This window comes from Magnolia sinica, chromosome 4 (assembly GCF_029962835.1).
Source record: "Magnolia sinica isolate HGM2019 chromosome 4, MsV1, whole genome shotgun sequence".
NCBI lineage: Eukaryota > Viridiplantae > Streptophyta > Magnoliopsida > Magnoliales > Magnoliaceae > Magnolia > Magnolia sinica.
The window spans coordinates 100,300,783-100,326,878 of NC_080576.1; the positions used below are offsets into that span (position 1 = coordinate 100,300,783).

Sequence of the window (26,096 nt, forward strand, 5' to 3'; positions counted from 1 at the left end):
GATTTTCTGGCTGTGCTTCATCTATGGAAGAGCCCAACAGATGAGCAGTCCAGATTCCACACACGTGTAAGGCCTTTTTTTTTTTTTTTTTTTTGGTCTTTGATAATAAAAGAATTAAACGCATTTTGACCTTGTAAAACTCGTCCAGTGTTCCAAATACTCCAGCACCGTACCAAAAGGCAACCAAACGCTTGGACGTACACCATGCCAGACAGGAAATGATCACATACAGCAGCTGTACATGAATTCCACACACATTCATTGGTTTCTTCTAACATACATTGGTTTCCTCTAACATATCACATACTTAGAAAATCTAATCCAAGGAAAAAGGTATAAATTACCATAATTATCATCATATGTTAAAAAATTTCTCATCCACTCATTTACTGGGCCGCACCTAGACATCTAGTCATACCAACGGATTAATTTTTTTAAAATTTAAGTCCATAAAAGTAATAATTTTAGATTTATTTTTACATGAAATAACTATCTAGTTGTGACATATCCTTTCCACGGATCAGATTTTCTACACGTGTGACACGTCATTGATTGAAAAAAAAAAAAATGAGCGTATATGAAGTTCCAATACAACCCAGCACAGAGACCATTTACCTAAAGACGACTTGGTTGATACTCTGCTAGACTGTAATAGATGATACGCACGCATTGAAATTATGCATTTGAAGGAAATATAACTTAAAAAAGACCGTTCAAATAATATAAAATACTATAGATAGCATAAAACATAAAACTAAATATAATTTAGTAATTATAATATGAAAATTAAGGAAAAAATAATCATTAAATATAAACCGTTGATTTATTTTATCTAGACCGTGGATTACATATCAACTAATCAACAAGTTAAAAAGTATAAACTATTATATTCAGTTTATAATCCATCGACAGAGATGTCCACCATATGAATAAGTTGATTTAAATTAGTTTCTAGAGCCTGTGTATCGTCGCTCACAAACGACAGAGCATAAAATTCAAAGCTCTCCTCCAGGAATAAAAACCAACCACCCATTCATTTTCCCCCATTTCTCCCCCCTTCCGTTCGGCGCCGAGAATAAAAATAAAAAAAATTCAATTCCTCCCCAAAAATCCCTCACCACAAAATCCATTTTCCAATTCCCAATTTCTCCCAAAATCCCCAATTCTCAAAGACCTTCATTTCAGGCGTCCTCGGTCCGTCGGCCGTCTGTTCGTCGTCGTCGCAGCGATGGCGGACATCGTGAAGCAGATCTTGGTGAAGCCAATCCAATTAGCGGATCAGATCACGAAAGCAGCAGACGATGTCCACTCCTTCAAGCAAGATTGCGCGGAGCTGAAATCAAGAACGGAGAAGCTAGCGGCGCTCCTCCGTCAGGCGGCACGTGCGAGCTCCGATCTCTACGAACGGCCCACACGCCGCATCATCGACGATACCGAGCAGGTCCTGGAGAAAGCCCTAGCTCTCGTCTGCAAGTGCCGAGCCAACGGCCTCATGAAACGGGTTTTCACCATCATCCCTGCAGCCGCCTTTAAGAAGATGTCGTCGCAGCTTGAAAATTCGATCGGCGATGTTTCTTGGCTCCTACGCGTCTCAGCTACTGGCGACGATCGTGACGATGATGAGTATCTCGGTGGTTTACCGCCGATCGCTGCTAACGAGCCGATCCTTTGCTTGATCTGGGAGCAGATCGCCACCCTCTACACCGGGTCTCTAGATGATCGATCCGATGCGGCCGCTTCGCTTGTATCACTCGCCAACGACAATGACCGTTACGGGAAGCTGATCATTGAAGAGGGCGGCGTCGGACCCCTTCTCAAGCTCGTCAAGGAAGGCCGGCTTGAGGGGCAGGAGAATGCTGCCCGAGCGATTGGGCTTCTCGGGCGTGATCCGGAGAGCGTCGAGCAGATGATCCATGCCGGTGTCTGTTTGGTGTTTGCTAAGGTTCTGAAAGAAGGGCCGATGAAGGTGCAAGCTATGGTGGCGTGGGCCGTAGCTGAGCTCGCTGCCAATCATCCCAAATGCCAGGACCATTTCGCCCAGAATAACATAATTCGACTGCTGGTGGGCCATCTGGCCTTTGAGACAATCCAAGAGCATAGCAAGTATGCTGTCAGCAGCAACAAGGCCATGTCCATCCATTCCGTCGTGCTCGCCAACAACAATAGCGGCATGGTGGGATATACGAATAGAGCAGGCCACCATGAGGAGGACGACAAGAATATCCATAGCCAGGTTGGCCGTCCGTCGGCTAATCATAGCCAGGATCAGATGCATTCTTTGATCCAGAACACCATGGCTGGTAAGTCCCAGCCTCAATCCCGACCGCAATCCCAATCGAGCAAGCCACCAATCAACAATAGCAATAACACCCACAACAAACAGCAACAGCAGCAGCTGCAACAGCAACAGCCACAGCCGCATCATATCTCACTCTCAGGCTCCAGCATCAAAGGCGGGAGAGAATACGAGGAGCCTGCCACCAAGGCGGCCATGAAGGCGATGGCTGCCAAGGCCCTCTGGCACCTTGCTAAGGGCAATTCTGCCATCTGCCGCAGCATGACCGAATCGCGGGCCCTCCTCTGTTTCGCGGTCCTGCTGGAGAAGGGCACCGGTGATGTCCAATACAATTCGGCCATGGCATTGATGGAGATAGCTGCAGTTGCAGAGCAGGATGCCGATCTCCGGCGGTCTGCTTTCAAACCAACCCCGGCCGCAAAGGCAGTCATTGATCAGCTGCTGAGAATTGTCGACAAGGCTGACTCTGATCTCCTCATCCCTTGCATTAAGGCAATTGGGTGCCTAGCAAGGACATTCCGGGCCACCGAGACAAGGATTGTCGGGCCGTTGGTACGGTTGCTCGAGGATAGAGAAGGGGAGGTCATGCGGGAGGCGTCGATCGCACTGACCAAGTTTGCCTGCACTGAGAATTACCTCCATGACGATCATTCAAAGGCCATAATCAATGCCGGCGGGGCGAAGCACCTGATCCAGCTTGTATACTTTGGGGAGCAGATTGTTCAAATTTCAGCATTGACTCTTCTGTGCTACATTGCATTGAGCGTACCCGACAGTGAGGCGCTTGCCCAGGCGTCGGTGCTCACGGTGCTCGAGTGGGCCACGAAGCAGGGCTACATGGTTCAGGATCCAATAGTGGATTCGCTGTTGCCAGAGGCGAAAGTTAGGTTGGAGCTGTATCAATCCAGAGGATCAAGAGGATTTCATTAATTGAAATTGATAAAATTTTCAACCAAAAAGAGGGGTAAAAAAACTTCAAAAACCCAGTTTTTGAATTTCAATTTTTTTGCTATTGGAGTGTATATACCAGTTAGTTTTTATTGTTACATTAGAGATAGAGAGTCCCACATACCCATAGATGTTTGTTTTTAATTTTATTGTTTTTTTCTTCTTCTTTTTGTGTAATTTTTTAAACGGTGAGGATGGTTCCTTTGGGTTTCCAAATTTGAGGGGTTTATTTCTTTGGAAAGGCTGCAATTTGTTTATGTATGATGCTTGCAAAATCTGGAGCGTTCAAACCGTGGGCCAAAATGGAGGAGGTGTTCATACCATTGACTTGTCCCAGCCATTTGTGATTGGATACAATATGCATTTGGTTTAGCCTGAAAATGGTGATGTTGATTTTGGACTATCTTAACCATCCGAATTTGATTATCCAATTTGGACTACTGAAATTTCTGACCATCCATTTATTGGCCATCAATCAAATGATGAGTATCATCCAATGACCATATGGTCCATTTGTAGATGGGAGCATTGCCTGAAAGTCACACAAAGCTACAATCTTGACCATCTGATTTTTCCAATCGGATTTGGACTGCTGATGATCCATCACAATCCACAGTGGGGCCCACGGCCTGTTTGAGATTTTCTTGAAGTTTGAAGTGTCACTTCCATGTGTTGTCGTTGGCTTTTTGTTCTTGAAATTTGCATTTTGCACACGCAAATATCAAAAGCTGAAAACAAACCAACCCATCTTCTGGGGACTAGGATTCCGAGAAGGTTGAGAAATGGTCAGGAGATGCTTTGTCATATCCTCTCTTTGGAGGATTTTGTAATTTGTTGGGAGATGAACGTCGTTTTATAATCCAGGTTGAGTTGTTTGATGCTCTGGCAGTGTCTGATAGTTCATGTGCATGCACTTAGAAAGGACACATATCATTTAGTAACTCAAATTATACCGTCCACTTATAATCAGGTAACCCCATCTTCCCCAACATTGGGTTGTTTTGTGATGTATGGCCCCTGTATTGAGCTCCTACACTCAATACCGACTCATGGGTGATACATACCAGTTTTCAGCTGATACTTTAAACCATGGTCTAGGTCGACCTAGGTCATAAGCAATCGAGTCTTGCTACAATAGGCATTTGTTCCTTGAATTTGGACCATTGCCTTGTCTTCTAGCCTAAGCCATTTCACTGGATGCAACAGTCCGGTCCCCACTTTAGCACAAGCCGCAGGAGTGACACGTGGAAAGAGGAAAGGAGAGAGAAAATGAGATGAAAGAGAAATTTGATGGGCCATATGGAAGTGTGTGATACGTAGAGAAGACGAAAGGGTTCAACAGTGGGTAAACCATTCCTATTTTTTTTCTGCCTTTGGTATTTTATCTCTTCTGGGGCTGACATCTTAACACGAGCCAGTTCAATTAAAGTGAGCCCCACGGTGTATTTGTTGCACTGGCACTCTGATGGAGTGTTGGGGCTACATATAAAAAAGATGGTAGGTAGAGAAGGCTACCTGTGAGAAAGATTAAAAAACTATATATATATATATATATATATATATATATATATATATAGAGAGAGAGAGAGAGAGAGAGAGAGAGAGAGAATATAATCTAAATAACCTAATAAATTTCTCAATAAGATTAGAATTTTCTATGCTATTGAGATCAAGACATATTTTTAGAAAAATAGAGTTCTAAAAATTTACCAATCATAGTTTTTCCTCTTGAAGTCTTCAAATTGTAGGTTTCTATATTCGTCTTAATAATCATATATGGGGACCACGGTTCAAGCATCTCACCTCAAATCTATCTGTAACTATCAAAATTATAGTGGAGCCCACTGAATTGATCAATCTGAATAATATAATGGTGAAATCAAATGATCATGTGTGGCTCACCTAAAAGAAATATTACATAGAAAATAAATACTCACACCTAACTATAGGAGTTAATAAGTTGCATTTAGATTTTCCATTCCAAAGTGTCTATTATCATTTCAAATGTCTGGATGCATTCTCCGAATGTTCAAAGTTTTCCTTCCAAAGAGACATAATTGCGGAGAAAAATGCACTGACTCTATAGTTTGCATGCACAAAAGATGATTAGAAGAATGATGGTTGATACACAAAGACTCAAAAGTTGTACGTGTCATGTAGAATAAATCAAACTAAACTGTCCAAATTGTGCAGCTCATGGTAGATAAATCATCATCCAAAATCTTGATGTATTGGAAGATTGTAAGCTGATTGACTACACTTTGTTTATCAAATTAGGACAATTAACTATTTTTTTTCTCGGTGGTCCATCAAATCTAAATAAACTATCGAGTTTGGAAATTAAATCAGTGTAATTTTTGGCTTATTTTGACAGTTCTAAGTTACCTAAATGCTGCGGGTGCAATCTGCAACTGCCTATCCATCACGTTCCACAAAGTATGGAAGATATTTTCTATTTTTACTGAGAGTATGTCATGTAGGTCCATGATTTGGAATTTAGTTAGAGTGACATGCATGCTACATGCACAATTTGTACGTGGTGCATGTGAGCCATCAGATTGAGAATATTAGAGCTTTTGTTTTCTTTATCATGTCAGATGGGATGGATCAAGCTTTTGTTTTCTTTATCATGTAAGATTCGTATTATGGTTGGTTTTTCAGTTTGTTTTCAATTATGTGGGCGTGTTAGAATTGATACAGTGGCTTGATCCAAACTGATCAACTTTGACCACAGGCAACAAAATAAACAAATATGTCTAATATGAATGTATATGACTAAATTCTCATTAGGTCGGTTGCTTACTTAGCCACTTGCAGATTTTGACAACGATCAGCTAATAATTAGATGGTGGGGTTCTTCATCCGAAGATGGGTTACTTTATACCTTTCACAATAAAAGAGTTTCATAATACAAGTGCAAATCTAATAAAAGGAAAAACTCACAATCAATCACTAGGAGCAATTGCATGAATGCGTCTCTTAAAAGAACCACTTGATATTAGATTTAGAACAAATCCGGCATATGAGCATATACTTGTATTACAACTAAATATTATAATTAGAATTACCGCTACTCCTAGGATAAGTTAAGATAAAAGATAAATTGATAGATTTGATTAATTGGTATTATGTTAGATTGGTTGGGTTATTATTTCTCTATCACATTCCTCTATTATTCATAGATTCCTGATGTAGCTTATTCCTCTATATCATTCTTCCATTACTATAAAGGTTACGATAGTCCAAAAGCTTTTTTAGATTATTCTCTTTTCTAGATCATTCTTTTGGCACATTTCTCTTTACGACAATTCCACTTTTGAACTCCTCTCAGCCTCTTCGCTTTGTCGACAAAGGTTTTGTTTTGGTTGCCCTCGTTCCCCTTTTTATTTATCTTAAACAGCTCGACCACGCTTCTTATATGTCGATATGAACGCCTTCCTCCCCACCCCCCTCGCATGAGCGCAATGGTGCCCTTACTTCCTTGGTTTTTCTATTAATTTATTAGTGTAGCCAAAGTATGTTATTAACTCATATGTAAAAATGCAGTTGATTCGAAGTCACACTCACCACTAGCCAAAGGAAACTCAAAATCTATGGCCGGCTAGAAATCATAGAATTGCTTGAGGGTTTCTTGCGGTTGGTCTACGACCATAAATTCTTAGTAAAGGCTTCGATGACGGAAAATGAAAGGATTAAGCACATTTTTCTGTCCACACAATGTGCAGTCTCTACTCAAAAGACTTTACAGTTTTTTGAGATTCAACAGAATTTTGGCTTTTTTATATTTGGTTGTGTTTTGCATGACTCATGAGGGTCGGGCAGGTGAAAAAAAAAAAAAGAGAAGAAACTATTTAGGCTTACATCGCATAGCAAAGTGGCCCCATGTAAGAAAATAAAGTAAGAATGCAAAGTTTTTAAGCTATATCATCTCAACCAAACAGGATGGAAGGAGATGTAGAAGAGTTAAGCCCTTCTATAATCATACAATATGGTTCCTTTGACTCCAAGGACAAAGCTAAAAAGGTGTCGACCGTTATGGTAGAACCAGGATCCCCTTCTTTAAAAAAAATTATTAAAAAAACTGACTCCTACAATGACTCAACATTTGAAGTCATTGTATATCTCCATACACTTAGAAGATTGTCTCATCACTTTGGTTCTTATCAATAATGGAGCTGCAGTTAACATTCTCCCAACCAAAATGATGGTTAAATTGGAAAAGACTGAAGATGACCTTATTCCAACCGAGGTCACAACGAGTAATTTTGTCAAAGAAGTAACATGAATACAACGTGTTTTACCGGTCTAATTAATGTTAGGAACTAAGAAGATATCGGCTGCTTTCTTTATGGTCGACACTTCATCAAATTACAATGCTTTACTTGGACGAGATTGGATCCATTCATTCTCGTGTATTCCATTGTTACTATACCAATTCGTGATCTTTTGGAATCAAGATCGAGTAGAATTAATTTTGGTTGATAACAAGACCGATCCTCTTAGAATATGGTCATATACGTTCATATTAGATGTATCTTCTTATTTCAGCATTCAGGGTCAAAGTTAATCGGTTTGGATCGAGCTGCTTTATCGATTTTGGCATACCCGCACACATTACACATGACAGGAAACAAACCGAGCACCAACGGACCAGATGATGGGAAACAAATACCCACCATTAAAAACTTCTTGGGCCACCAGGATTTTTATTTGTCATCCATATAATTGATAAGGGCACAAAGATCTGGATGAAGGGACCACACAAATATTAGCTTGATATAAATTTCAATGGCCTCCAGTGAGTTTTTAATGGTCATTCACCATCATTTCTTATGGGATGGTTCACCTCATATTTTGATATTCATCTGCTCTCTTTTTTTCTTTCTTTCTTTCTTTCTTTCTTTTTATTGTGATCAGGCCCTAAAATGGACTTTTAAAACGGATCTAAGGCACATGCATCACAGTGTTCCATAGTTAAAGAATCCACCGACCTGGGATCCACTGAAGCCGCATCCATTAATTCCAAGTTGCAGGCACCGTAGGGCTTTCTGTGATGTAGGTGTTTCATTTATGTTGTCCATCAGTTGTGTCATTTTAGAACATTAGCCCAAAACATGAAGTAGATCCAAAGCCCAAGTAAACCCTGGGAAACAATGAGAATTGAGCGCCCACCATTAAAAGCCTTATGTTGGGCAACAGAAGTTTTGGATTAAGCTTATATTTGTGTTTTCCCTTCATCTATGTGTATATAACCTTATGAGCAAGTTGGATGACAAATAAATATTATAATGGCTCTAAAAAAGTTTCAAGAAAGATTTTAATGATAAGTGTCATTTTAATGATAAGTGTCATTTATCCCCATGATTTCATGTGGTGTGACACACTTGAGCTTTGGATCTGCTTATTTTTGGAACTCATGACCTATAATGATATGGCAAAATGGATGGATGACATGGATATAATGCCCCCCCAGTGAGATAGGCCCCGTTGCCTACCCCCTTGTGGTAGGATTGAAATTTGCGATTGCATGTGGCACGGACAGGACACACCGCTCCAATAATAATATGACAATAATGAAAAAGTTTCATGTGCATTAGTTGTATTAAGACCCATAATGCAAAGGATAAATTTGTTATTTCATAGAGCTAAAAAATTTTACTTTAAAATGCGTATTTCACATCTACATTGGCATGTGGTACCTTTCATTGGTGATACATCATCATGGAAAGGAGGAGTGCACCTATCTCATGCTACATGCCTCCACATACCACTAACTTAAAATAAATAGGATTGGACTATCTACTTTGCAATCCCAATAGGAAAATTGGTTATTTTTCATTTCTACCCATCTATTTAATACCCACCAATCTCTTGTTCAAATAATTAAATTAAGTGTAATTTTTTATACACGATACATCTCACAATTTTGACGATTTGAGTTGAATTAGTTCGTATGTTGGGTATGCAATCTTTAAGCAATTTCTAAGTACCCTAGTATCATTCACCATACTCTACTAGAACATATGCTTGGTCCTGCTATTTTACTGGTTTGGATTTCATATGCATGCCAAAGTTGAATCTTTTCAAAAGTGTAAAATTTTTGGGAGGTTGGATTTTAAAATAATAAACCTAATTTTCAAAACGTAGAGAAATATTCTTTTGCTTTTAAAAAAGTACATCGAGTATATTTAATTGGTATTGAAAACTTTCTTCCAAAATAAAAGAAAGTAACATGTGTGAATGGAATCCCTTGGCATACTTTGCACTTTGCCTCTTAAACTAATTCTCTCTCAAATATCTAGTCATTGGGCTAAGCTATGGTCCTTCGTAGGTTTGATTTAATTGACAAGGGGTGGCATATACTATATTAAGAATAGCACGATCCCAAATTCAACCAAATTAAAACTCTTCAACCTAATATTCCTCGGGTCCCTACTAATGGCTCAGTGGTAGACTGCAACTTTCAACACTAAGGTTATGAGTTCGAGTGCCCATTGTGGTGTTGTAAACACTCCACCCCAGGTTAATAAGCTAATTGAGATTGAACAAAATCCTAATCCAAGTCCCGATCCATACTTGAACTATAATGTAAGCCGTAAACCCCAATTCAAACCCTAAACCTAAATCCAAATCCTAATCCAAGCAAAATCTTAAACTCTAGAAGTTGGAATTCTAAAAATCAAACCTAAACCTAGTCAACCCGATCAAATAGACCTGACAAAAACCTAACCTTAGGAAAAACTAGTCAACCCATTGAGTCAGCTCACCTAGTTAATATATCCAATCAACTCACATTGTCAAACTAAGTCCAAGATCTATTTTCATCCAAGCCCACTTTCAAAGCCCAATCGGAGTACAAAGGGAGAAGATCTCTCATAACATTTCTATAGGATCTAGTCGACTGTAGAGACATAGTAATTGGTTAGTAGCAATTTTGGTGAGCCGATTACATTTGGAAACCAATGTCCACAAGTGTGTGTGGGTATGAGCATGTGTTAAAAATAAATAAAAATAAAAAATAAAAATCTTCAACATGCATTAGTGTTGTGATTAAAGAAATTAAAAAAAAAAAAAAACTAGTTTTGTGGAGTTTGACCATGACCTTTGAATTGGGAGTGGTTATCTATTGAGTCTCTTGATGAGTAATTGTTTGAAAACAAATTAAATTTAAATAGTCGGGGAAAGTTATAATCGAATCAAGATATACTAAGAAGGGGCATGTTACTATTAATGAAAGACGTGTGACTGAATAGCCACTTTCAAGACCCTCAATGTATCCAGCCCTATAAATATAATTTATTAGATAGACAATTTGTAAACAAAATTTTGATTTATAGTAAGTCTCATAATTAATTAAATTTTGTATAGTTTTTTAGATTAAGCTTATTTCATTTCTAGGCTTGTACCATCTCTATAAAAGCCTGTTTATATACTACCAAATAAGTTACTTTTTTTACTTATAACAATAGACAAGTAACGTATTTGAGATAAGTAAGTTTGATTTATGATCAATTATAATTAAATTTTTTATTTAAAGTTACTTAATCACTTTAGTATGAAACTTATTTTGAGTTACGTAAGGCATAAGTAGCTTATTTTAAGTAACTTATGATCCAAATGACCTTAAGAGTGCTTCTCCATCTAGATGAAATATATGATTTTTTTTTATCAAATAATATTCTCTTAAAAATCTTATATTCGGCTAAGTCAAGATTGATAAGTGTGCTAATGTTTAGTGGGTGTTTTATTTTATTTTCCAAGTCAAAGGATACCATTCTCATGATTAAGAAGTGAGGCTTGATTCATCATAAGAGTGTATTATTCAGCAACCCTCTTTGTGAACTAGTTTTTCTATTGGTAAGATGAATTTTGCTTTAATGATAGTGAGATTTTTAACCCATTTCAGATTGTCATTTGTAATTTAGGCAAAGGAATCTCCCTCTTTTCTCATGTTTTTTCATGGGCGCTGATTTGGTCAGGCAGATAATATTGAGTTCAGTCAGGCTGTGATGTGATGCCGTTTCATTTGCCTATCAATGCTTGTCAGCGAGGGGCCATCAACTTTTAAAAGACTGCTCCATCATGTGTCTGAAGAGCCAATGAAATGGTGCCATGTCATGCCCTGGCAAAATTCTGTGACACTCTCGGTTGTAACCTTCTTAGAGCGGTCTATGATGTTTATATGCCATCCAAACCGTTCATAAGGGTTATTATCACTCAGATAAGCTGTAGGCACAAATATCATCCACCTTATACAAAACTTATGTGTTCCCCCACAAAGTTTCCAATGATGGTCTTTCAATCCTGCTGTTTCATGTAGTGTGGCCCACCTGAGTTTTGGGTCTGCCTGATTTTTTAATTTCTGTCCTATCGTGGTCTTGAAAAGCTGATGGACGGAGTAGATTTACCACGGACATTTCTATGTGAACTAACAGCTTCAGAATATGTGAACTCTTTAGAAATTGACTTTATATCATATTCATATGGGACCGCCTCACCTAAGCCAGTGGCACAGACAATCCGCACCCAGTGAGGTCCGACGAGCCGCTTAAGTGCGGACGCAGAAGCCGTTTCATAGGGAGCCACCTCACCTAAGCCGTTAAGCCCTTACAATGGGGCCCACGTTGATGTATATATTATATATCCAAGCCATTCATCCGTTTTTTCATATATTTTAGGGCATTATTTCAATAACAATGGGTGGCAGGTCAGGTTAAGGCTAGATTTCTTTACTCATTTATTAAGTAGATCGGGCTTGGGCTGACCCCAACCTGGTCCATTGCCAAGCCTACAGTTCAGACATGTACTTAGGGGTGACAATGGGCCGGGCGAGGGCTCATCTAAAGTTGGCCGTGGCCTAGCCTAGGGTTGCATATGGAACCGGTAAACCGGACCGGAACTAACCAGACCGCACCGTTTGGTCCGGTGCTACCTATATGTGCTATCTAGTATACACAGAAGCAATGGGTGAGCTAGTGGCCAGGCTATTCATTATTAGCCCTGGCCTGGCCTGGACACTAGGACTAAATTTTTAAGAGTGATCTCAGCCCTCTTGACCAAGTCGAGTGGCACAAGCCATGGCACTTCATGGCTGGATCATGTGGTAGGCCAGGCAGTCCAGCCCATTGCCATCCCCACACGTACTATCAATTGTAGCACACATGCCTACCTGGCATATGGTGTGTGGGTCCCACTATGACCGTATCGAGCCTATAAATCAATCGTTGCGTGAATTGGGTGGGCCACATGTGTATGCTGAATATAAACTATTCTCTGTTTTTTTTTTTTTTCTAACCATCCATTTTCTCATGCACGGATGTGGCCCACCAAAAAAGTGGACCGTCCTTATTTTTAGGCGAGGGACTCACCTGATGAGTGGGCTGGATCTAGGGCACGATTACACATCGGTAGGAATTGCATTCAATCTCGGACCCGAATTGCCTTCAACCCCTGGCAACCCGATCCTACGGTCAGAAGCTAGGTGGGGCCATCATGATGTTTATGAGAAATCCACCTGGTCCATCATCCGCTCCTCCTGCTCATTTTAGGACATTAGCGGAAACGAGGCAGATCCAAAACTCAAGTGGGCCACACAACAGGAAACAGTAGAGAGGGAGATGCCTACATTTGAAGCCCTTCCCAGGGTCTTGCCCTGATTTTTATATGCTATCCAAACTGTTCATGGCCATTTCCACTAGGATGAACTGGAAAAGCTAAAATATTAGCCAGACTCAACACATTTGTGCCCTCATGAATGTCTCAATCACGGGCACTTAATCCTCACCTTCTCTGCCAACGTAGCTTCCGGCCATTGGAACTTCTTGCTGTTGCGGGTCATAGGCAATCAGTGCCCATGGGACTTAGCTAGAGACGGAGAGTCCTAGCAGGGGCTATGGGGCCACCTTGACGTATGCATTTTATCCATGCTACAGATGTCTGTCATACCCCAAATTCGAAACCCCACAAATTCGAAACCCGGGCACTACTGCCTGTCAAGTCCCGAACACGGGTTGGAACAACCTTGTCACTTATCAAGCTTGGTGAACGATTAGCGAACTTCTCGAATACCAAACCCAACTTATGGCGGATGATTTTTTTTTTAGAATGGCTATTCTGATTGGGCAGTTAACACATCATATGCATGATATCAATGCATACATTCAAGAGACGAATTTCATACATAAGATGGTGCATCAACTCAGCAATAAGGGAAAAGAGATAACAAAACTCATATAGCTCCTGCATGCACCTTGCTACTAAATGTATCCTAAAAAAGTGTAAATCATCCATATGAGCAAATCACAACTCGTGAGTCTATAGTGTGCCGGGAGTAAAACATGGCTTATTAGGGTGCTCCCGTAAAGACATCCAAAATAACCATATGCATGTTATCAACCAAGCATGCTATCATAGATAAGCATGTTGTCAATCAAGCATGTTGTATACCTACACAGGTTATCATGAACATGTCATCAATGTTAGGCATGGTACTCGAACGAGTGACCATAATTCATAAGAATAACCAATCATCACATACAAGATGAGAAAGTGAACGACACCACATGAAAAAGTGAGGATTGAATGCCTACCTTGTTGAAAACCTCTTAGAGACAAGCAGGAGTTTTGGATAAAGCTGACCTTATGAACTGGGTGAATGGCAATTAAACATCTTAATAGGGGCTGGAAAGGTTTCAAAGGTGAGCATCATTTCCACCGCTGCTTCCTATGGTGTGGTACACTCAAGCTTTTGATCTACCTCGTTTTTGAGCTCATGCTCTAGAATAATCCATCAAAATAGATGGACAACATGAATAAAACACATACATCATGGTGGGCCCCACAGATCCTCTGCGTGGACCGTCTGACTCTAGCTTGGTGGGGTTAACTGGGCCCTAGTGAGAGATGGAGGGTCCTGTCAATGGCTCTGTGGGGGCCCTCGTGATATATTTGTTTTATCCAAGCCTGTTCATAAAAATGGTCACAGAGACATGGAGGAAGGGAAAACATAAATAGTAAATTGATTCAAAACTTCTGACCTTCTGTGGCCCCAAAACGTTTTCAGTGGCAGGCATTCAATCCCCACTATTTCCTGTGATGTGGTTGACCGGAGCCTTACATTTTCCCCCCCTCTTTTGGGCTTGAGCCATACATTTTCCCCCCTCTTTTGGGCTAATGTCTTAAAATGATCTTTTAAAATGAATGGATGACTTGGATTAGCTAGGTCCTTGTGGGGTAGTACCCAATCCCCACCCTATGTGCGCTCGGGGAGTACGGATTGGTATTACCCCACCAGGACCTACCTGGAGATGAATGGTCCTGTCAAGGGCTCTATGGGGTCCACTGTGATGTATGTATTTTATCCATGTCGTCCATTCAGTCTGAATGCCCAAGGCCCAAATAAGGATGGTCCACTTTTTTGGTGGGTCACATCTGTGCATGAGAAAATGGATGGTTAGAAAAAAAAAAAAAAAAAACACAGAGAATAGTTTATAATTCAGCATACACATGTGGCCCACCCAATTCACGCAAGGTCATAGTGGGACCCACACACCATGTGTGCTACATTTGATAGTACATGTGGGGATGGCAATGGGTTGGACTGCCTGGCCTACCACATGATCCAGCCATGAAGTGCCATGGCTGGTGCCACTAGACTTGGTCAAGAGGGCTGAGATCACTCTTAAAAATTTAGTCCGAGTGTCCAGGCCAGGCCAGGGCTAATAATGAATAGCCTGGCCACTAGCTCACCCATTGCTTCTGTGTATACTAGATAGCACATATAGGTAGCACCGAACCAAACGGTGCGGTCTGGTTAGTTCCAGTCCGGTTTACCGGTTCCATATGCAACCCTAGGCTAGGCCACGGCCAACTTTAGATGAGCCCTCGCCCGGCCCATTGTCACCCCTAAGTACATGTCTGAACTGTAGGCTTGGCAATGGATCAGGTCGGGGTCAGCCCAAGCCTGATCTACTTAATAAATGAGTAAAGAAATCTAGCCTTAACCTGACCTGCCACCCATTATTCAGTGAACTGTCTCGACCCACTTAAGATTTCTAAAGCCTGACTAGACTAAACCCATCCCAGTCCATTTGAATGTAGTTGGGTCGCTCAACCAGCCCACCCAACTAGACCCCCTACAGTGGCTTTAATATTTCAAATTAGGGTTCTTGGCTATCCTTAAAAGTTTTCATGTCTGGAGCTCAATGTTACAGGCTTGAGAGTGCCTTTGGTTTGTGTCAAGGGTCGGGTCAGGCCGGCCATTTAGCTTGGCTCATCGATTCAACATATGGGAAGCATGTCAGGTTGGGTTGGCCGAAATCCAAACCATGAGCTACTGGACATATCCTAGGTGTCAAGTATCATATTATTCATCTTCATTATCATCATCACAACAACAACAACAACAAAAAAACACCCACCTGATCTCATCATGGGAATTTCAAGTATAGATGGGACACTGAGAAACCTAAGTATATCTTGGAAAAGTTCAGGGAGCACAGCCTGAATCCTACATTGAAATATTTGTGTTTCGATGCATCAGAACCTGAAACCTATGTATATCTTGGAAAAGTTGGACTACAGTGATAAACATATGGGTACAAAAGAAAGAAAAAAAATACTGTTTTCATGAAAAGAAAAGATGATCTTGCTCACCATTATTTTTCAGAGACTATTGTTTGAAGAGGCAGAGAACTTTCAACTTCATTTAGACCAGAATTCCTTTCAGCAACAACCTTCGACATTCCAAACATCTGAAATGGGACAAACGAGCATCTGGTAAATAAATATATATACAAATGTAATAGAAAGTAGCGGACCAATCAACCATGGCCCAGGCTCCAACAGGCATTAGTGAGAGAACTAATGTAGAAACTCAGCCACAGTACATACATAGTATGTACACCAATCGACATCATTTGTGGGTCCCATTGCGAATGGAGCATGGTAGCCCAAAAATCACACTGAGCAGATACCTTAACCATCTTACTTCACCCATGTAATTTGGATCTCGGATCATTGTCAACTGATGGGAACCAATGGCTAGGATAGTCTGACACCACTGTGATTTTCCAGCCCGGCTCCCCACATCCATAACAGGGCCAGCGATTATGAGGATTGGGATGCATGGATGACATGCTTCCTGTGGATATAGTTTGGTATACTGTCAAGCACACTGGAGTATCAAGTGTTATCTTCAGTTTCTTTTGTTGACATTTGGCTCCCCAATTCGAGTTCCGGTTCATGTTTTTGCCTAACCTTTTGAATGGTCTTCTTAAAGCATGTCTTGTGTTCGTCCATGGAAGCATGAACAAATTCATCAATGTGATCCCTTAGATCAGCCAAGAAACTGGCTTCCTCTGATTTCTTCTTTCGACAAGAGGTAGTGGTGGGGCTTCTAACAGATGACGACTGCGATTGAGATTGAGCTTGCTGAGATTCCATCACGAACAACACGATCTTATCCTACCACATGGAAATCTGTCACCTCCACAACTCAGAAAGGAAACCATCGAACTGCAATCTTAATCTTATGTCTATCAGTTTCTAATAGATCAGCCCTGGAAAACCAGACATGCTAATACATCTATACAACAGTCAAACATTAGCATTTTAATGAGAAGGTCCAGGATCAATCTGTTAAGAGGAATGATCTTCATGGTGGCAGCCACCCGAATAAGCCTCATTTTTTGGCATGAAGCAACACTTCCTGCTGCCTCAGACCACATTCCCATCGAATTTCCTACTAACAACTAAAATAAGACTATTCAAATCATAAAAATCAAAATCAACAACAAAATAAAGATACAAAATTATCCTCCAAAAACTTCGACTCAACCAGCAGTCATCAATCATTTCTAAACCAAACCCACCAAACTTGCAAATTTCCAACTAGGAATATTTTCTTTTTAAAAGTAATGGTTTTACTGAAAGAAACTGAAATGACCAAAAGAATTACATGACATTCAACTAATTACAAAAGAGATCCAAGTCACTCCCAGCAGTAAAGATTGAAACCCATTCCTTCAAAAACCTTGGATGCACTCCCACAAAGATTACGAAAACATTGATTGTTTCACTCCCCCCATAAAGCCTAGGTACTAGTCAATAAGGCCAACCTCCAACATCTCCTACCATTCTTCCCAAACCCACCCCCATGCCATGAGTGAAGAAGCCTCCGCTGATTCCGGCATCACCCATGACACCCCAAAGAGATTCTAGAAGTTCACCTATATTTCCCTCACAAATGGACAATGGATAAATAGATGGTCGATGGATTCCTCATTTTTCATACAAAGCAAGAAAATAATGGTGATTGTCATCCTCCTTTTCTGAAGTTCACCCCACCAACCAGGCCAGTGCGGGCCACCTTGGGAGGGGCCCGTAGGATCACAAAGAGAATGTGTGCGCAACTTCCTTTCCAAAACAAGAGAAGAAAAGACGAGAAGAAAAGAAGATACCGACTACTGATTTAAAAAAAAATAATAATAATAATAATAAACTAAATATCAATTTTCACAACATCTACAAGCAATTCTAAAACAGCATTCACATCAAATTTTCAATTCTCTAACTTCACAATCAAGATCAAGTCAAAATAAAAGAAAACCAGAAAATTAAATAAATAAATATCAAAACCTAAAAAATATCAGAACCTCTTCAAACACGTAAATTTCATTTCTCGAAGTTTTTTTTATTTTCCCAAATGGCATTACTGTCGAATTTCTACTTACATAACTCTGAAGTAAAGATGCCATCCAAATCCATCATTAGAATATCAAGATAACTAAATTTCCAACCTTCAAGTCCTGATTCCAGTCGAAAAGGCCACAGAAGTCACAACAGGAAACAACTTACTTGGCTCGCATTGGTACAACACACCTTTTGAGTATCATAAATTGGAAATAAAATTTAAAGAAAGCTAGACTTGTCTTCTGCCACTGGAAGCAGTTTACCACAAGTTAAAAGAACCCCACTTGGCATTATGTGGGTAACCATTGGAGCTCAATTTGGCATGTTAATGAGGATTCTTTGGAGCTTTTATGAAGCTGCTTCATTCAATCTCTAACATTCATCAAATAGCCAAAATGCAATTGTTCAATCTATTTAAGTTTGGAACCAGTCCAGGACCTTCTCAATTGGGCACATTATACTCAGATCTTTCCCAGAAAAAATAAAATAAAATAAAAAATAAAAATAAAAATAAAAACCGAAGTACCCAAACAGGACAATGAGGTACTGTCAGAGTGTAAGGCAACGGATTTTGAGTTATTAGTTGTTTGGAAGTTACAGTGAACCATACAAATTGGGTTGCAAACCCAGCTTGCTCTATTCCTAGACAAATACCAACATCATGCATACGAGCTGTAACCTTAATGGGTACTACAAAATAGAATCTACCATTTAAAAGCCCAACTCAATACAGAGTTACAAATGGGCCAGGGCCAGGTCCAGGTCCAGGTCCCGGCCTGATTTAAAACTTCTCATGCTTTGTCCCTGCCACACTCCACATCCATACTAGTGTACTGTCAGTTGTACCTACCTTCTTGATCTTCCATCTTCAGCTTCTTTTATGGTCATACATGAAGAGATTCTCAATATATGAAACCCATCTACTGTTCAACAAGGAAACACCTAAACCATACGGTTGCACACATGAGAACTGAGGTCTCATATCCTCAACATTTAGGCATTTAAACTAAAGACCAGTTTCAACAAGGATTTAACAGAACGCAGATTGCGTCCCACCCCCGCCCGTGTCCAGATCGGAATAGGCAAGGGCTCTGAGGGGCCACCATGATGTATGGGTTTTATCGACACCATCCATTGACTTTGCCATATCGTTTTAGTGAATGAGCCCAAAAATGAGGCAGATCCAAGGCTCAAGTGGACCACACCACAGGAAGTAGCAGTGGTAGTGACACCTACTGTTGAAACCTTCCTAGTGCCCGCCATGATGGTTAAGTGCCATCCAACCTGTTCATAAGGTCACATAGACCTAGATGAAGGGAAAACACAAATATCAGCTCCATCCAAAACTTCTGAAGCTCCTGAGAAGTTTTTAACAGTAGGAGTTTAATCCTCACAGTGTAGTCCACTTGAGCCTTGGATCTACCTCATTTTTGGGCTCATACACTAAAATGATATGACAAAGTCAATGGACGGTGTGGATAAAACTCATCCATCACGGTGGCCCCTTAATGCAGGGGCATTTTCACACCGGGCTCAAGTGGGGTCGCTTGTGGAATATAGGGGCACACTCAGGGTGGGCGAGGCCCACGGGGGAGGTCTCGTGTTCGAGACTCCTCACCGAGGGTGATTAATGGATTAATGCGCATTTCACACCGGGCTCGAGTGGGGTAGCCTGTGGGATGTGGGGACACACTCGAGGTGGGCAGCCCGTGTGAGGCGGAACCCATGTAATTTGGGGCCCACGAGGGAGGTTCGGCTAAGGTCCTAACACATGAGATGTGAAGCCTGGGCTATGAGATAAAGGGATTAATTCGCCATGCTCTAACAATTCGAGCTTTTAGAGCAAGTGGTTAATTGTCCTGCATCACCCCTCAAAGCCCCTGCACATTCCGATCTGGAGCAGGGGTAGGATGCACTCCGCGTTCAATTTGACAAGCGGCAAAATCCACAAAATCCACTTTTTGCAGGGCCCACACTGTTAATACAGAACCTGCCTAGCAGTCATTTCCAAGGTTTCGTTTTGCAGGATTGTGCCTCACAAAATCTGAATGAAGAACTTCATTGTTTTGAGGAGCGCAATCCGCAAAACAACTAGTGCTAACCTAGCTGGTGGTGGAGGCCATGAAAATAAACACTTCATGATTGTGAAAACATTTGCAATGTCTTCTGTTTATCTGATATTAATATGAAAGTTTCACATTGATATTGGCAGAGAAGCAAAGCTCGTTTAGGGTTAGGTATGATTACATCAGTATCAAACAGTTGAGCTAAACTAGATAAACAAGAAGCAGATCATTCTCAGACCAGATATCTTACATAACAGAAATGAAAGCAGGTTTCAGATGTAATTAAACCTACCCCTGATATCCTAGCCATGGTACTCAGCATAACACAACAGTTCAATAAATCAACTGATTGTTTTTCACCTGAACTCAACCAGAGCTATTCACTAAACCATTTAGTCACAACCTTCTAAAATCCGTTGCATGAATTGTCAAAACTGAAAACCAGGAAATGATAATGAAAAATCATAATCCTCTTAGCTTTACCACACTATTTGGGGTCAGCTTTTAAATGATAAATTGGAAAATTTGTACAATTGGCTGCCCACTAGATATCAACCTTCATTTTTTAACAGGGCTCTGGAAGAGGCCATTGTAGGGCCTTCTCCCAGGAAACGATAATGAATATGCAGGAGAAAGAATGGAAGTCATCAATATAATTTGAAGAACGTACACAAACACCCGAGTTTTTAAAGAGAATAGCATGATTGGTCAAAGTACGAACAATATATTCCCAAAACAATATAATGTACACATGTAGCATCAAAAGCTATACAAATGAAGAACATATCTCAGATTCGTGTGAGAGCAGGGGCAAAACTATGACCAACATGCCCATTTTCAAATTTTTCAGATGGGCCTGTGAGGGTGTGGTAATCAACCAAGATGCCTAGTCATTGGTAACAGAAAGAGTCTTCCATTTTGGCAATATTATAGATGGCCATCCATATGAACATTGAAGAAGAAGATCATCTGCTGCATCAGCAGAATGTTCCAACCATCTCCAAGTCACTATTTTAATGGACAACATTGCACATTCAGCTCGCTAACACCACTGCTCCAAAAACATGCATGCCCAAGTATGTTAAATCTCAGTGCAACTTTTCATATTTGAATTTTTCACAAGAGGGCAGAGAATGGCATTATATGTATATTCATCAGGAATTACTCCTCTAAGTACCATATAATCGTGTAACTCAACTACTTCATGTGCATTGCAATTCTTTTTGAACTCAGTAATAAGAATTGTATAAGTAATACAATCTGGAACAAGGCCCCTATCCAACATCACCTTCATGAGCTCTTTTGCCTGTTGAATACACCCAAACTTGCACAAAAATTTAATCAAAATATTGTAAGTTACTTCATTTGCTAATGTCTCAAACTGTCTCATCTCATGACAAAAAGCAAATGCATCCCCAATCTTTTGAATGCTGAAATAACCATTTAGCAAAGTGTTGAAGGTTATAACATCTATTAGTAAACTGCTCCTCATCTCATTCACCACAACCCTTGCAGTGTCCACAGATGACTCCCTGCAAAGACCATTAATGATAGAATTGTATGTTACCAAATTTGGCCTTTGCCTAGCCTTCACCATTCCATCATAAATTTCAAGTGCATCAGCTATTTTCCCCTCCTTACAGTACCCATCAATCAAAGTGCTGTATGTAACCAGGTCAGGGATCAGCCCTCGGGTAAACATACTGCTCAAGAGTTGCTTCGCTCCTTCAATATTCTTGTTCTTGCATAGATAATTAATGAGAATATTGTATGGAACAACGTCTTTAACAAGGTCCTTGTCTTCTATAATCATGTTAAAATATTTCATAGCTTCTTTCAGATGTCCATTTTTGCAGCAACTGCATGTAAGAATAGAGTACGTGATTTGGTCGGGATGAATATGCTTTTCTATCATATCTGATAATAGAAAACACACTTCTTCTAAATCTCCTTGCTTGAACAGCCAATTGATTACGGAGTTATATACAACAGCATTTGGCATTAGACCTTTCTGCACCATTTCATCGCACAACCGAAAAGCATCTTCGATCCTCCCATCACTCGCGTACCCATTGATCATAGTCGCATATGTCCGTACGTTTGGCTCAATCCCAACTTTGTGCATGTCTTCCAAAATTTCTTCAGCAACTGCCACCTTTCCAGCTTTGCAGAATCCATTAATGAGGCAGTTATAAGTAATGCAATTGGGCTTTACATGATTCCCTGACATGACCTCCATCGTCTTCAGCAGATCAAAAGCAAGATCAACATCACCAATCTTGCAACATCCATCAATAAGGAGGTTGAAAGTAACAATGTTGGGCATGATTCCTCTCTTCAACATCCGATAAAACACTGAAATAGCTTCCAAAATTTTGCATTCCTTGCAAAGAGCATAAATAACTAAATTGAACGTATTCATATTTTCTACATACCCTCTCAAGAACATTTCCCTGTACATCTTCCAAAACCTCCCAGTATCATTCAGCTTCAAAAGATGATTCAAGAAGTTATTCCAAGCATGAATTGAGATCCCATAGCCTTCCATCCTGAGCTTCTCGATTACCACATAAACATCCTCACTAGCCCCGACTTGAGTACAAGCTCTAACCAATGCATCAAAGACAGCTGGACTTGAGGCGCAGATATCATAAGTATCGATCAACGTTTCCAATATAGGCACGGCAGAAACACCCTTTTCCTGCATTAAATATCTCATGAGAGACAGCGCATCCTCAAACCTCCTTGAAATAACCATCACATGAACTACGGTACAATAAGACTCTAAGCTATGTGAAAAACCCTTTTGCTGCCCAGCCCAATTGAAAAAATCCAATGCTAACCGCGGAGACCTTTGAAACTGCTGAATCACCCGATCCACTAGTGAATTTGTCAACATTGAAGAAATCTGCCCTAAGAATCCCCATCTCCTCTGCCTCAGATTCACACATATTGCACTGAAAACAATCTCCTCATTACTTAGAGTCGATAACTGCTTCCTCACATAAAAGTTTCCGATTAAAGAAGAAGAAGTTATACGCCTCAATAAGCATGAACCTACTACCATAGAATGTTCAATTTTCAGATCCTAACGATGAACTGGATAACTAATCATCTTTTTTCCTGCGATTAACAATGAGAGCAGAAAATACACAAATCAGTAACAGAAACAAAAAGCCTAGAAAGCTTCTAAGGTTTCAAACATCTATAAAGATGGCATTCTTGATTCCTAGATCTTATAGACAACCTGAATCATTGATCATCCTTTTATCATGATCAACAATAAAAACAGCAGCTAAATCAGCGGAAGCAGCAAAACCATTCCTTAGTATTAGACTCAAAAGACGACCCAAATCGCAAATCTTCTTAACCCCACAACTACCATTATCGAATGGCCAGTTAATGTTTCTACCATTAAAACATCAAAAACATGAAGAAATCCATAAAGGGCCTCAAAAAGTTCTCAGGTTACAAACTTTTAGGCCTAGGTTGGATGCACAATCTTTGAAAATTGGATTGTTAAGAAAGCATAGATTCCTTGGAACATTGTATTTAATAGAGATTTTTATTATAATAAAAAAAAAAAAACCACCCTCTTATGGCTTCATTACAGAGAACCTCCCAAATAAGTTGGGTTTAGATTTCAACACCCACATTTTCATGCTCTCTTTTTTCTCTCTCTCTCTCTGCCAGATTCAACTCATGACTGTCGATCACATTTTTCATGCCCACTTTATTTCCCACTTTTCCTTAGGTTCTCAAGACCTTCAGTCTTTCTTATTCTTTTTCTTTCTTTTTTTTTCTTTTTCTTCTTTTTTCTGGAAATAATGGAAGTACCCATATTCAGTGGTATAAAATAGCAAGAAAAAAAAAAACATAAAAGAAGACAGAAAAATATCCATGATTTTCAAGCAAAAGCAAATCTAGAACAAAGTATCAAAATCCAAACACGCTCATAATCAAGCCAAAACAAGTATATCCATAAGTTTCGTATCCAAGTGTCACTAAACTATCACAACAAAATCCAACAACAAATACCATAAATCATCCAACAAAAATCACAACATGTATCAGTAAACAAATATACATAGTTGCTTTTTGAAGTATTAGAGAGGGGACAAAAATGGCAGCAAATATCACTAACATAGCAAACATGCAAAAGTTATTCAAATGCCTCTGGAGGGCCCACTAGGTTGTGTAACAGTGGTGCATGCCATCCAAACTGCAGATCAAGCTAGCCTCACATGATGATGGGATGCCACCAACACCATACAAAACAATGGACAGACACCTAAAAACTTCCACTTTTATTCTACAATGTTGAAGAGGAACCAACCACCTAAAACAATCTGTAAAAACTATATTCTTAATCCAAAATCAAACAAAAAGCATTAAAGGTGGGGATTAAGACCATTAAAAAAAAAAAAAACTCAAAAAAATCGAGCACAGCCGTACAGATGTAAAAATTTAGCGAGGTAAGATCCTCCTAGAACCAATTCAACGGCTAAAACTTCACCTTGAAATGGTGTGTGGGTTCAGAGAATCCAGCGGTTGGAAGTTCGGATACGTGTTGTGATTTTTATTTTATTTTTTATGATTAATGGTATTTGTTGTTAGATTTTGGAAATTTGTCGGATTGTTGACAAAATCGAGCTATGGTCCAGACCAAATACTGAAAATTCAAAAAATATAAAATACCTTCTTTCTTCTTTTCAAATCTATTTGAGAAATTCAATCTGGGCAATTTTGGAGTAGTTTCGAAAGATCGAGAAGTGCTTGGATTGCAGATCGACCAGCCGGTCTTGAAATAACCTAAAAAACTTCGATAAGGTTATGGAATTCAGCGAATTTGGAAAGGTTTTAGAAATATGGTTGCGATTTTCCGTCGGAAATTCCTCCCGTTGCAAAGAATAGCTGATTTCTGCGTGGAAGGGGCTCTATCCAACTCGGGTATTAGGGTTTAGAGAAAGCCGGGTTCATGTCCGGGACGTGGATTAGCTACTGACAGGTTGAAGCTAGACTCGCTATGAGGTGACGTCACCAAGTTATGTGAGGCCCACCATGATGTATGTGTTGTATCCACACCGTCCATCCATTTGAAGAGATCATTTTAGGGCATCATCAAAAGAATGAGGCACATCCAAAGCTGGAGTGGACCCATCATAGAAACCAGTGGGGAGAGTAACGATCACCGTTGAAACCTTGCTAAGGTCCACCGTGATGTTTATTTGAGATCTAACCTTTTCATAAGTTAAGACAGACACTAAAGAACGGAAAACACAAATATCAGCGTGATGGAAAACTTTCGTGGCCATTAGAAGTTTTTAATGGTGAGCGTAACTCTCTCCACTGTTTTCTGTGGTGTGGTCCACTGAAGCTTTGGATCTGATTAATTCTATTTATAATCTTTTAAAATGATCTTTCCAAATGGATGGACGGTATGGATACAAAACATACATCATAGTGGGACCCACAGAACTAGGTGACGTCACTTCAGTAGCAGTCTCGCTACTCATCCGTGTCCGTCTCACGTCTGTGACTCCCTGGAGCCCACCTCGATGTAGGCGTCGTCGGGAAACGGATTGGCTACTCCCTGCCACCAGCCCGGACGAGGATTTCCTGCGAAAGCCTTCCGCAGGAAGTTCCTGCGCTGGAAACTGAGATTGGGCCCACCGTGATGTTTGTAAGGAATCCACTCCGTCCATCCGTTTTCTGAGCTCATTTTCGGATTTCAAACCAAAATTGATCAGGATTCAAGACTCAAGTCGGTCGCAATTAAAGAGAAACTGGTTAGGAAAATTCTTACCGTTGAAACTTTCTTGGGGTCGACAGTGATGTTTACATGCTATCTATACCGTTCATAACCTCATTCCTACTGGGATTAACTGAAAACACAAATATTAACATGATTCAAAATTTCTGTGGCCCCACGAATATTTCAACTGTGGACATTCAATTCTCACGTCATCGGCCCACTTAAGCAATGGATCCGGTTCATTTTTTCCCTAATATCCTAAAATTAACACAAAAAACGGATGAACGGGGTGGATTTCTCATAAATATCACAGTGGGTCCCACCTGGGTTCCCTGTGCAG

The 26,096-nt window shown here is 40.2% G+C and overlaps 3 protein-coding genes across 4 annotated transcripts; 1 reads left to right on the forward strand and 2 right to left on the reverse strand.

Moving 5' to 3' along the window:
• Positions 1 to 1,041: 1,041 nt before the first annotated feature.
• On the forward strand, positions 1,042 to 3,519 carry LOC131243508 (uncharacterized). The gene has a single exon (XM_058242899.1). It carries the CDS (start codon positions 1,229 to 1,231, stop codon positions 3,224 to 3,226), a length of 1,998 nt encoding a protein of 665 aa, XP_058098882.1. The 5' UTR covers positions 1,042 to 1,228; the 3' UTR covers positions 3,227 to 3,519.
• A 12,177-nt stretch (positions 3,520 to 15,696) lies between these two features.
• On the reverse strand, positions 15,697 to 16,723 carry LOC131243510 (uncharacterized). Its single transcript, XM_058242903.1, has 2 exons — positions 16,502 to 16,723; positions 15,697 to 15,996 (listed from the first exon to the last, which is right to left on the reverse strand). Exons 1-2 carry the CDS (start codon positions 16,685 to 16,687, stop codon positions 15,901 to 15,903), a joined length of 282 nt encoding a protein of 93 aa, XP_058098886.1. The 5' UTR covers positions 16,688 to 16,723; the 3' UTR covers positions 15,697 to 15,900.
• A 4,109-nt stretch (positions 16,724 to 20,832) lies between these two features.
• On the reverse strand, positions 20,833 to 25,009 carry LOC131243509 (pentatricopeptide repeat-containing protein At1g11710, mitochondrial). Of its 2 annotated transcripts, none has more exons than XM_058242900.1 (2): positions 24,700 to 25,009; positions 20,833 to 23,124 (listed from the first exon to the last, which is right to left on the reverse strand). In XM_058242900.1, the coding sequence occupies exon 2, from the start codon at positions 23,066 to 23,068 to the stop codon at positions 21,083 to 21,085; it is 1,986 nt and encodes a 661-aa protein (XP_058098883.1). In that variant the 5' UTR covers positions 23,069 to 23,124; positions 24,700 to 25,009; the 3' UTR covers positions 20,833 to 21,082. The 2 variants fall into 2 exon arrangements, with proteins under 2 accessions (XP_058098883.1, XP_058098884.1); XM_058242901.1 differs by lacking the exon at positions 24,700 to 25,009 and having other exon boundaries at positions 20,833 to 22,702; positions 22,854 to 22,991.
• Between the last annotated feature and the right edge of the window lie 1,087 nt (positions 25,010 to 26,096).

What these genes read in the sequence shown, in the direction of transcription:
- LOC131243509 (XM_058242900.1), bottom strand. Translation starts at nt 23,068, where the DNA reads ATGGTAGTAGGTTCATGCTTATTGAGGCGTATAACTTCTTCTTCTTTA.
- LOC131243508 (XM_058242899.1), top strand. Translation starts at nt 1,229, where the DNA reads ATGGCGGACATCGTGAAGCAGATCTTGGTGAAGCCAATCCAATTAGCG.
- LOC131243510 (XM_058242903.1), bottom strand. Translation starts at nt 16,687, where the DNA reads ATGGAATCTCAGCAAGCTCAATCTCAATCGCAGTCGTCATCTGTTAGA. An exon ending in TTAAGAAGACCATTCAAAAG is followed by an intron (nt 15,997 to 16,501) that starts GTTAGGCAAAAA and finishes GTCCCATTTCAG; the next exon opens with ATGTTTGGAATGTCGAAGGT.